The 12,447-nt window shown below is 40.1% G+C and overlaps 1 protein-coding gene across 1 annotated transcript in view; it reads right to left on the bottom strand.

The window, feature by feature from the left end:
- cfap20dc (CFAP20 domain containing) overlaps window positions 1-12,447 on the bottom strand; it is a 141,497-nt gene that overhangs the window by 52,993 nt on the left and 76,057 nt on the right. Inside the window, exons 10-12 of the mRNA XM_007895158.2 lie at window positions 9,838-9,951; window positions 7,412-7,561; window positions 3,759-4,108 (exon numbers count right to left, since the gene is read on the bottom strand). Of these exons, the coding sequence (XP_007893349.1) occupies window positions 3,759-4,108; window positions 7,412-7,561; window positions 9,838-9,951 (614 nt within the window). The remainder of the gene's footprint in view (window positions 1-3,758; window positions 4,109-7,411; window positions 7,562-9,837; window positions 9,952-12,447) is intronic.

Below are 12,447 nucleotides of genomic sequence, written 5' to 3'. Positions count from 1 at the left end.
AGTGATCAGAAGCAGGATTACTGGTTGATTTCTCCTTTTTGAGCTCAGGTGTGTGAAGCCCCTCACTTGATTCCCCAGGTGAGATCAGATAACTCAGTATAGATCAGAAATCAAACCTGTGATTTTCTGCTCTATGTGACTGGGTGCATTTATCCCTGGCCATTAGAGTGGCCCATGATACAAATTTTCTGCAAATTTTTAAGTGTACACTCAGTATTTCAAAATGCATTGTTCGGCAGTCAATTGCTGCTATAATTACAACAATACGTGTTGTATAAATGGGGACTGAAGCAGCACAAATTCTACTAAATTCCTTTCCTGACACCACCTGGAAGAGCTTGTTTTAGACTTAAGTGTAATTTGCACCAATATTTGCACCAACTTGGCACTTGCGAATCACTCAGATCTTTTTTAAAATGCGATTTAAAAAACGCTGTGCAAGTGGCTCTTCGATAACATTAATAGAGGGATGATCATTATGCACTCGGTTCTGTGCAGAGGCCAAGGTCTATGCGGGCAGAATACAGCTCTTGAGTTTTACTTTTCATCCTAAATTCTAGGCGTTGCTTCCACAGAAAGAAGCTCCACACGAGTATGCTCTACATTGAAACCGATTAGTTCCTAGCAAAACAACCACAATATTAGATACGTTAGCAAACATAATGAGTTTGCTGCCAGTGAAAATAGTTACCACATCACAAACTACATTTCTCTTTCTACAAAGGCTGTTTGGTGTCAGCCTTGCTCAGCTGGCAACTTTTCGAGTCAGAAAGTTGTGAGTTGAAGCCTCACTTCAGGTTTTTGAGCTCACAGTCTAGGCTCATACTGCAATGAGGTACCGGGGGAGCACTGCATTTTCTGAGGTGCGGTCGTGGACATAAGCTGGTGAAGCTTGGTGCCAGTGGCCGAGCTCACTCCTCACAGCTTCAGCCGCACATTATCGATTCAGCAACAGTAAGACTGAACCAGATTCAAAAGCATCTCAGAGTAAACCCGTGCACAGAAAACTCACAGTTTTGTCATAACTGGACGGGTATTTGAACAGCAGTTTGCAAAGACTGATTTTGTTTCAGGATATTTATTTACTGTGTAATAAACCTGTTTAATCTTTGACTTTTGACCCTAATTTGTTGAATGTACCACTCAACCACTCAACAGCATTAAGTAGAACTGTTCACTCAGGCAAACAAATAAAAATAAGCACCTAACCCGAGGTATAAACGTTATGGTATCACTTCACTCAGAGGCAGGTGGTCTACTTGGCTGATGCTCATTGGTGTACCTTGTCTATCTGTTTCAAACTGGGGAAGCTCACCTCGTAGGTCTGCGACACTTACAAGCGCTGACTGTGAGGAGATGCTGGATTTCTTTGAGTCTAAAATCGAGGGGATCCGTTCAGCTGCCTCTGCCCTCCCAATCGCCACTCCCTCCCCATCTCCCCCCACACTCTGACCCCTACCTATCCCTCCCTACACATCTTTGAATCTGTCTCCCCCTCTTCTCCCATCACCACCATATGCAGCATGAAACACACCACCTGCTCCCTTGACCCCATCCCCACCCCTCTTCTTACCTCCGAGCTCCACCTCTTCACCCCTCTACTCTCTGACACCATCAATCTCTCCCTTTCATATGGCACCGTTTCCATCTGCCTAAAAACAGCTACAATCACCCCCATCCTGAAAAAACCTTTCCTAGACCCATCCCTGCCTTCTAACTACCGGCCCATCTCTAACCTCCCTTTTCTTTCCAAGGTCTTTGAAAGAGTCGTTGCTTCCCAGCTTCGCTCATTCCTCTCCTTCAATTCCCTTCACAACCCTCTCCAATTGGGTTTCTGTGCTGCTCTCAGCACAGAAACTGCTCTGGTCAAGATGACAAACAACATTTTGTTCATCTAAGACCAGGGCTCCCTCTGCCTCCTCGACTTCTCTGCAGCCTTTGAAACTGTGGACCACTCTCTCCTCCTCCACCGCCTCTCCTCTCACCTCAACCTTCAAGGTTTGGTCCTTGAATGGTTCAGGTCTTATCTCTCACACTGTCTCCAATTTGTCTCCACCAACGGTTTCTCTTCCAGCCCCTGCACAATCTCGTGTCGTGTTCCTCGGGAATGTGTCCTCGGTCCTCTCCTCTTCAACCTCTACATGTTCCCCCTTGGTGATATCATCCACAGACATGGGGTCAATTTCCACATGGAAGCGGATGACACCCAACTCTATCTCTCTGCCTCCACCCTCAATTCCAGGACAAATGACGTCCTGACAGACTATCTGACTGACATCAAGTCCTGGATGAGAGCTTTCTACAGCTATGTGTCATCAAGACTGTGGCCTTCCTGATTGGCTCGCACCAGTGCCTCAGCACCTAAGGCACTGGCAGCATCAGCATCCACAATTGCACACTCCATCTCACCAAGCCAGTTAGGAACTTGGGTGTCTTGTTTGACCCTCAACTGTCCTTTCTCCCCCATATCCGTGCCATGACCCGCTCTGCCTTTCCCCACCTCTGCAACATTGCCCCACTCCGCCACTGCCTCACCCCTCAAGCCGCCGAAATGCTCATACACGCATTCGTCACCTCAAAGCTCGACTACTGAAACTCCTTCCTTGTCCGCCTCCCCAATTCTTCCCTCCGAAGCTGAAGATCATTTAGAATTGTGTCCTCTCCTGCACCAGGCTCTGTGACCCCATCACCCCCACCCTCGCTCAGCTCCACTGGCTCCCCATCCCTCAGAGGATAGAATTCAAAATCCTCCTCCTCACTTTCAAGGCCCTTCACAGCCTTGCCCCCTCCTACATCTCTGACCTGCAGACTCCCTATCAACCTGCCCGCTCCCTCTGCTCAGCAGGCTCCGCAGGCTCAGCAGCCTGCTCCAGGTGTCCCGCCCAATCCGCCCTACCATCGGCGGCTGGGCTTTCAGCTTCTCTGCCCCACTTTTTGGAACTCCATCCCACAATCCCTTCACCTTGCTCCCTCTCTTGCCTCCTTCAAGGCACGATTCAAGACCGTGCCTTCAGCCATCCTCCTACCCCCTCTCCCCTCCCTAATCCCAACCCTGCCCCCCACACTCGGGTCCTGATCCCTGACTGTTCAACGCCTTAGGACGTTCTCCCAACGTGAAAGGCACTTTACAAATGTAATTTTGTTGTTGTTCTTGTTACAATATTAAGTATTAAGTGGAGTCCTGTAGCTCAGTGGTTAGAGCACTCGCTTTGCAAGTGAGAGACCTGAGTTCAATTCCCGGCAGGGCGAAACCTTGCGCAAGTTTCCTTACTCCACACGCCTAATAATAATCCCTCCAAAAAACCAAAAACAATAATTAAAAATTGGTCATTTTCAATCTACGACTGTTTGTGGGACATTGCTGTGCGCAATTGGCTGCCGCGTTCGCCCACAAATATACAGTCAATTCACTTTACAGTGTGTTCTGTGAAGCGCTTTGGGACGTCCTCCTGACGTGAAAAGCGCTATATCAAATGCAAGGATTATTATTATTATTATTATTATTAAGTATAATACGGTTAACATAGTTAGGAGCACATTTTATGGAACTAACACATCTTGTCTTTCACTGATAAACTGCTCAAGATTTTCTCTCACAGTAAAGTATTTCCCCTTGGGCTTTCTATAACGAAAATATACATATAAACATTATCCCTGGATGTGCTCTCAGATACTTCCAGACATATTTTATCATGTGGATTATCCTCATTATTGTACATCTGCAAACAAAAGCAAATACTGCTTAAGACAGAGCTCACCTCCTCATTGCTAACACTTCCATGGAAATCCTCTTCCAGTCTTGCGCCTCTCCTATCTCCATCACTCCTCAAATTCTCCGGACATGGTAGCCCTTCCGTTGAGGTGCTCAGGACCTTTCCATGAGGAGCTGATCGTGGGCACGATGAATATGTAAAGATGCCCTTTTGTTTTAACTCATGTTCCTTCTCCTCATCTTCACTTACAGATGTTGAACCATTTTCATTCTCTTTGCTGCTCTCATTTAATTTGAAGTGGGAATGTTCCCTGGAATGCTTCAGGTAGGCTGGGGAGTGTTCAGGGGAGCTGAATTGCAAACTCTCCTCTACATGGTCAGGAAAATGCCATTCATCTAAAACATGTAATCACAATGCATTAGAACTTGCGCTATCACCCACACACACCCTGTAGCTCAGTGGTTAGAGCACTTGCCTCACAAGTGAGAGACCTGGGTTCGATTCCCGGCAGGGCGAAACCTTGGGAAAGTTTCCTTACTCCACACGCCTAATAATAATCCCTCAAAAAAACAATAATAAATTTATATTTTCAATCCACGACTGTTTGTGGGACACTTGGCTGCCGGGTTTCACCCACAAATTCACGTTACAGTATATTCTGTGAAGCACTTTGAGACATCTAGGAGACGTAAAAAGTGCTATATCAAATGCAAGGATTATTATTATTGTTATTTTATCTACTGGGTCAAGAAAATTTTTTTAAATCTAAAGGGCCTACTTAATTTGCTATTGCCATTTCATTTTTAAACTATTGGACCATATGCAATAAATTAATTTTGGGGAGATGACACTCTACCTAATAAAGTGAACAACTGTAGAAGTGTAAGTTCAATCAAACAAGACAAAGTACCAAAATAAATTAAATAATTTTACACAGGGTTATCACGAATGGTAATTGAGGATAAAGCTCTGGACTTGTTTAATAAATAATTTAATCCTGTAATAGGAATAAAACAGGATGAGTAGGTAGGATGAGATCAAATAGGTTGACGGGCCTAACCGAACCTCTCTTGATCATCTATATTCTTTGGAACAGAAAATTACCCCAGGCAAGAGAAATAAATACTCTCATTTAAACGGTCTGTTACATCACTGATAGATTTTTGTTTTGTTTCCAAACAATGTAATGCACAAAATAATTAACTAACTAGATTCACATTTTAACATTTCTGCATATTTGTTTCGGTAACCACGTGTGTTTTTTAAACATTATAATATTCGATATACAACTTTTAGAGTGAACACAACTTCCTCCCTAATAGCAATGCTGTCTTTGCTTGAAGCCAATCTCTTTCTACCCAGGAGCAGTTTTGAGGAGATCTGACATAGTAAAGAGATTGATGAAGTGATATAGATTTGTGTGGGTGTCATTGTGATAAGATGCCATCATGCAGGAATGAACCATTCATTCTTTCCTGTCACTCGACACTCTCCCGTTAAGTACAGTGTGGCGACAAATATTTGCAATAACACCAAGATTCCCTTCCCCAAAAGAGATGATTGTGCCAATGTCACAGTTCCCAGTCGTTCTCACTCAAGAACACAAAGTGAAGCCTTGTTTTCAATTCCATTTCAGGGTTGCATTATAATGGAGAGAATAATCTTGCAGGAATGGCACTAGGTGATTAAAATGAACAAAATCCAAATGCATCATACATTGTAAAAACAACTACCTGATAGCCTTGAAGGGTTAATTAAGTTGTAGCTTATGTTATCAAAATCCTTCTCATGCACAAGAGTGAATAAATAATGCTTTATTCCCATCTTCCATCTTATATTATCTTACCCATGGCAAGGAAGAATGAAAAATTTAGACAGCTGGATAAAAAAAAATGTAAATCACCTTGTAATTGCAACATTGCGGCAACCAAAATGAATGAAAGAATAATCACCTACATAACTATTTAATCTTTCAAAACAGATTTATGTTCTATGTTCTAATTGTGCTGTAATGTTTTAATGAAAATTTCAACAATGAATAAATAAAGCTGACAAACTCCAAGCAATGTTCATCCATTTGCCCACTACACCCAACAGGAAAAAATAATTGCTGCAGAGTTAATGTTCTTTGTGACGAACACTGTGTGTGTTGTCCATTCATGCAGCCCACACAATTCTTTATGGTCAGTCCTTTACAAAAGGGACACTGCAAAAGAGCCTTGTGATAATAAGCAACTAAAATGATGCTTCATGCAAACATAATAAGACTGCTAAATACATATAATTAATGACTACATTTCTATGGATCTTTCTAAGTGAAGACACACACAATAAATAACAAGAGAGGAATTAGACATTTAGATGTTTTTCTACATGATTTCATGAATAGCATAGTCGTGATTGCCCAAAGCAGCCCAAAGCCAACCAGTACACCCCCCCATATCCACCCACATACAATATATATTTTGGAACAAAGTAAATTACAGAATGCCAATGTACAAATTCAGCACAAGTTAAAGTATAGCACTAAATCATACTGCAGTAGAATGCAGTGACTACGTTCCACACTTGATGCACAGGTTGCTACCAAAATTATTCCTGTAAAACCTTTTCATTTTGCAAGATTTAAATTTCATGGTTTTCATACCAACATGTTTGCTGAATTTTAATTTGTCTTTCGCCAAATAATTAAAAAATGCAGAAATCAATTCTCGCTGGAAACTAATTGTAATTTTTTTAAATCCAGAAATCTACAGCACATTTACATCCCTCCATAAATTAGGAATGTTATAGTACAATTTGCTCAACTTAAGCAAGAGTAGGCCAAAAACAACTTACATTTATATAGTGTTCTTCACACGGGGAAGCATCCCGGAGCGCTTCAAAGCCATCAAGCTTACTGCAAAAGTTTCTAAGATCATGGTTGATCTGTAAACGCATTCCATGTGTGTGCCTTTTCCCCATATCTCATATACTCTTATTAGCCAAGTAGTTTTATATATTTCCTTCAAACATTCTTACTGAATCTGCATTAAATGTCCTTTGTGGACATGAATTCCACAGTTCTCTGAGTAAAGAAATGTCTTCTAATTTTTAGATTCTTCTCTTGTTCTGGTTTCTGCAACCATAGGAAAAAGTCTCTCCTTATCCATTCCTTCAATTCCCTGTATAATCTTTAATACTAGATTTCCCCCTAAATCTTATCTGTTCAAGAGAGTACAATCCCACTTTGCCCATTCTGTTATTATAACTAAATCCCCTCAATACAGGTATAATTCTGGTGAATCTATGCTGCAAAGCATGAAAGGCCAGAATTCCCCACAAGAATGGACTATTTATCAATGCATTTAAAGAAATAGTGGCTACAAGTTATGCTACATTAATAACAATCTCTACAATATGTTAGTGGTGAAGGTGCTGGAATTTGAAAAAAAATACTGTCATAAAGAACCAGTTTGAGACTATTAGAAAATAGATAATATTGTAATAAAGAACATAAAAAGTTTCACTGAAGGATGACCACTTCAAGAAGAAAATTATTTGAATTCATGCACAGTTCAGGTTTAAAAATTAGTCATTTTTAAACAAAACAAACCTGTAACTTTTGAATCCTTAACATGTTTATGGATAAATCTAGGAGTTACCATCACAAATTATCTAACTAGTCTGAACTTCAATCAAGCATTGAAACAGCAAACCTTTGGCCCGATCTGCTGGTTGCCTTGGACTCTGATAAAGCAGGGAGTGGTTGTTTAAGGCATCTTTACTGTAGGTACCACCATATGGTGGAACCGTTGACACTTCACAGGGCTTTACTCCATATCTTGCATGACTTGGTGACATGGTGCCTGTATTGCAGAGGTAATAACAAAATGGTTCAGTCATCTCAACGCCAAATATATTCTAAGCAAGTACAAAAATACAAGAATTCAGATGTTAAAAGTTCAAAACCTGCCTGCCGAACACAAGAATGGACTATCTGGGTTTTTTGTATCTAAAGTGGTTTAAACATTTATTTCCCAGATTTTTTTAAAGAGAGAAGTAGATAATTACTTGGGGAGGACAAGTTTGCAATGATAATTTGGGAGGACAAGTTTGCAGGGCTATGGGGAGAGAGTGGGGGAATGGGATTGATTTGGGTAGCTCTTATCAAAGAGTCGGCACAAACACAATGGGCCGAATGGCCTCCTTCTGTGCTGTATAATTCTATGATTCTATGAATAACAATTTAGTAATTGGCAGACTGAGAATTGTGTATAATAAAAGATCAATGATGCAAAGTCATCTTCAAACCACAAAGTGATAGCAAGTTATTCAAACTTCAACAAGAATACTATAGCCATTGAAGTAAATCCCAACACTATTTAGAAAACGTTCAGAAATGAAGAATTCTAACTAAATGCTGATTTTCAATTAAGAAGCCCAAATCTACATCTGCCAAACTTACCTCTGTTACTAGAAATTACTGAGTGAGCAAATTGAATCTGTCAATATTGAGAATGTAAAATACCTCTACTTGTTTGCCATTTTATTGCTGTGAATAACAGAAGTGAACTATTTGAATTAGAGGGATGTGCTCAAATCATTTAGTGATGCCAGCATGTCACAGTGATGAACATGTGCTTTCCATTGAAAGAAAAGACTTTGCATTTGTTCTATTGAGTCTGAAATGGATGCTTTTTAAATCAAACTTTGCTTTTGGTGCTTGTTCTTCTTTGATATACAGTACTTATTTCCATCTTGGTTAACTTTTTAAAATATTTTAGTTTCCTGTGCTGTTTATTGTTCTTGCAGCTTTTGCTTTAATATTATGTATTTATACCTCAATGCTACGCTTTCCCCTTATTTGTGTTTCTTGCTCCACTTTCCGTCTCCCAACTGCCAGTTTTGGCCAGCAATAATTTGTCTGCTGTTTTCAGGTTCTCTGATTATTGTGATCACAAATACCTTTTGCATGTTGATTTTTTTGAAGCAAAGTATTCACATCCTTCAGAAATAAATTCTAAAAAAAAGCACAGTGGAGAATAAATCCATTATTTATTAACTCTGTGATCTGTGCAAATTGCATGTGATGGGAATTGCAGCTTTCAGTATTATTCTGAAGTTGACCATCTAGAAATAGCCAGGCCCATGGCTAAGTCAGACCATCCAGTGTGAAACCATATTATTTCCTCTCAGCAACACAAATTCCCTGCTGATTGGCTCAAAAATGTTCCTGATCCCAACTGCAGGGCTTCCTGTCATCATAGAACTCATTGAGTAAAGCCAAAACTATTAAAATATAACTCTACAGTAAAAACAAAGCAAATTAAGCCACATGAAACTCAGTGTACTCAGTACCATAAATAGCCAACTTATAACTTATATAGTCTAGGGAGCTGGTGGAACACTTGTGACTGCTTTATGGGGTCAGGTTGTTAGTTTAATATTCATAGCGATTCCTACTGCTCCATGTGACATTTCCATTTCTAAGATTTGCAATGTGCATTTCCACTGATTCGCAAGTTAAACCTGCTGCAATTAGAGCCACTCCCTTAGTAGGAAGCAAAGTGCTCTCAGCTATTAAAGTTGGCACAATTGGTACAGCATGGGCTGTACAGGGAGTGGGAATCCCATAAAATATGAACAGAACATAACACACATTAAATGGTCTCAGTCTGACACTGTTGATGGCTGAATTAATGGTTGTTATAAATGGAAATATCAAGGAGGCTTCTGACTCGCAGATCTGCTTTGTTCGATCACTCACTGGAATTCAGTAACTTTTCTCAGCCAGTTCCAACATTTTATTATTGATTTTTATATTTTCTTTTAGAAAAACTAATAGGCTTGTTATTCACCTAGATCAGTTGCTTGATTCTTCTACTTATGTGGAGATTAGTGAAATCAGAACATGAAATTGTTTCACATTCTCTTTCAGAAGCAATGTTTTTGTAGTTCAGTTGAGGTTTGGAACCTTAAAAAGGTATAATCAAATAGAATTTTTTTTTGTAAAATCTAGCATTCCTGTTTGTTTAACAAAGGCAACACTACATGTTGTCTGTATACAAAAGTTACTATTTTACACTCCTGGAAATAAAATTGGATTTGGCACATGTCTGACAGATTTAATATACAATATTACCATTGATCAATCCAGTCTTCTCCTTGCTACCACTGCGCACATGCAATTTTCTACGATTGCTCTCATCAGAAGCAGATTCCTGTGGGAGACGCGGCTGTACAATTCGATGTTCTTCTGTGAACATATTCACATTTTTAGGCTTAAGTTACAAAGAGCAGGATATAATACAAAATGTGGTTAATTGCATGACAAAGTTGTTAGGTGATTCCATCGCTGCCTTTCTTCTTGTTTCATGTGATGCAATTACTACCTATTCAGACATTAATCTTGGAGACTAAGTTCTTGTTCATATCATTATTTATTATTCATGAATTATTCAACACTTCCAATTTATGATGAGGTTTTCTCAGAAGTCTCTTATATCCCTGGCCAGTGTGCACTGCACTGATTCAGTTAGACGCATGCATGAGCGTAACATCTTGTTCCAGGAAATAGTTACAGCAAATTCTATAATTGTGGACTCACCATTGATTTACAGAGTCCAGCTGAGACAAGTAATTCATTACTTCAATGAGAACAATTTCACAGGAGGTGGGACCTAATAAGAGAACATGAAGACTACAAAGCACAGCTGGAGAATTTTATTTTCCAAATGGCAAGGGCTGAACGAATTTGTCAAAAATAACTAAAGAATTCATCAGCCTGAAAGTAATAGTATCCTTATCCCTTTATCTTTGAATATTTCTTTCTGACTGTACCCTATCCTCTGTGCCTCTGAATGTGGCTGGCATAAGCTCATACCACAAATAAGATCTACATAGGATTGGGAAAGTCTAATCAAGCCACAGTGATCAGGAATTTTGTGCTTGTTCGCCAGGTACAAGAAATGTTAAAAATATAATGTACAATCAAAAAATGGAAATNAAAAAGGATCTTGCTAACATTTTTGAAAAAGATGGTGGCCAATTTGACTCTGAGAGGCCTGAGGAGGAAGCATTCTCTCCCAGTCAGGGGTGTTCAGTCCACAAATCACCATTACGAGCAGTTTCAGTTAATAAAACATGTCTCAATTATCTCTGGAATCGGATCACTGCGATTTTGACTCTTATGTTTATGTTTATTTAGTAAATAGTGAGGAGGACTGTAACCAATGCAGGCAGACATACACAGAATGGTGGAATGGGCTGACATGTGGTAGATGGATTTCAATGTTGATAAGTGTGAGGTGATACACTTAGGTAGGAAAAATGATACGAGGCAATATATACTTGGTAGCTCAATCTTAAGGGGGGTGAACGTACAGAGAGATCTGGGTGTTCAAGTAAACAAATCATTAAAGGTAGCGGGGCAGGTAGATAAGGCAGTAAAAAAGGCATTTGGTTACTGAGCTTTATTAGTAGGGGCATAGAGTATAAGAGTAGGGAGGTTATGGTTAATCTATACAAAACACTGGTTAGGCCTCAGCTGGAGCACTGCGTCCAGTTCTGGGCACCTTACTTCAGGAAGGACATTAAGGCACTGGAAAGGGTGCAGAGGAGATTCACGAGAATGATACCAGGAATGGGGAACCTTAGCTATGAGGACAGGCTGGAGAAGTTAGAAGGTTACGCGGGGACCTGATAGAGGTCTTCAAGATCATGAAAGGTTTCGATAGGCGAGATAAGGAAAAGCTGTTTCCGCTGGTAGGTGTGTCTGTGACCCGTGGTCACAGTCTTAAGATATCTACCAAAAGAAGCAGAGGGGAGGTTAGAAGACACTTTTTCACGAAGCGAGTTGTTCGAATTTGGAATGATCTGCCCGAAAGGGCAGTGAAGTCCGATTCGATAACAGCTTTTAAGAGAGAACTGAATAGGTATATGGGGAAGACGGGTTTGCAGGGTTATGAGGAGAAAGCTGGTGATTGGGGTTAGTGAAAGTGACTTGCACTGTCAAAGAGCCGACACAGACTCGATGGGCCGAATGGCCTCCTTCTGTGCCGTAACATTCTATGAATCTATGAATCCTTCACCTATTCCTGTATCCTCCAATGTTGTGCCCGGCCATTAAGACACTAATCCAATTGTTAAGATGCCTGCTCACATCTACATCATCTGTACCTCTCAGCATTTCAAGAAGCTAACATAATGAATGGAGAAATTTTATCCCAAGGGTTTAGTTTTCCATCGATTTGTGAATACTAAATGAGCGTCAGGCTGCTACCGTAAGTGTCAGGGCACAATCATACAAAAACAAGTTACATAAGTGCAATACAATAGGCGTGCCTCAATTGGTATGCAGTTAATTAGGACAATTGTTTAATCAGAACATGGGGACAGGCTCTGATTTTGTTGCAATGCAATCAAAGAAGCTAACATTTTATATGAACTGACACTTTTCGGACATATTTGGTAACCAAATAATAATGTCCTGCATAATAATCCTTGCATTTGATACAGACTTCGGTTTAATGCCTCATCCGAAGCCATTGTACCTTTAACAATGCAGCTCAGTTTCTGATGCTCATCAAGTATTTCACCGAGATACATTCTTAGCTCAAGATAACCAGCAAAGTAAAGGAGACACAGAGAGTGCCTTGGGGAAATTTTGGCTCCAGAAATGTTTTTAGTATACCACAACAGGTTAATAATAAAATGAATAATCCTTGCATTTGATATAGTGTCTTATAATGTA

The sequence above is a fragment of the Callorhinchus milii genome, unplaced genomic scaffold, assembly GCF_018977255.1.
Source record: "Callorhinchus milii isolate IMCB2004 unplaced genomic scaffold, IMCB_Cmil_1.0 Scaffold12, whole genome shotgun sequence".
NCBI lineage: Eukaryota > Metazoa > Chordata > Chondrichthyes > Chimaeriformes > Callorhinchidae > Callorhinchus > Callorhinchus milii.
The sequence above is the reverse complement of the archived record's forward strand: the minus strand, read 5'-3'. Positions and strand labels throughout refer to the sequence as shown.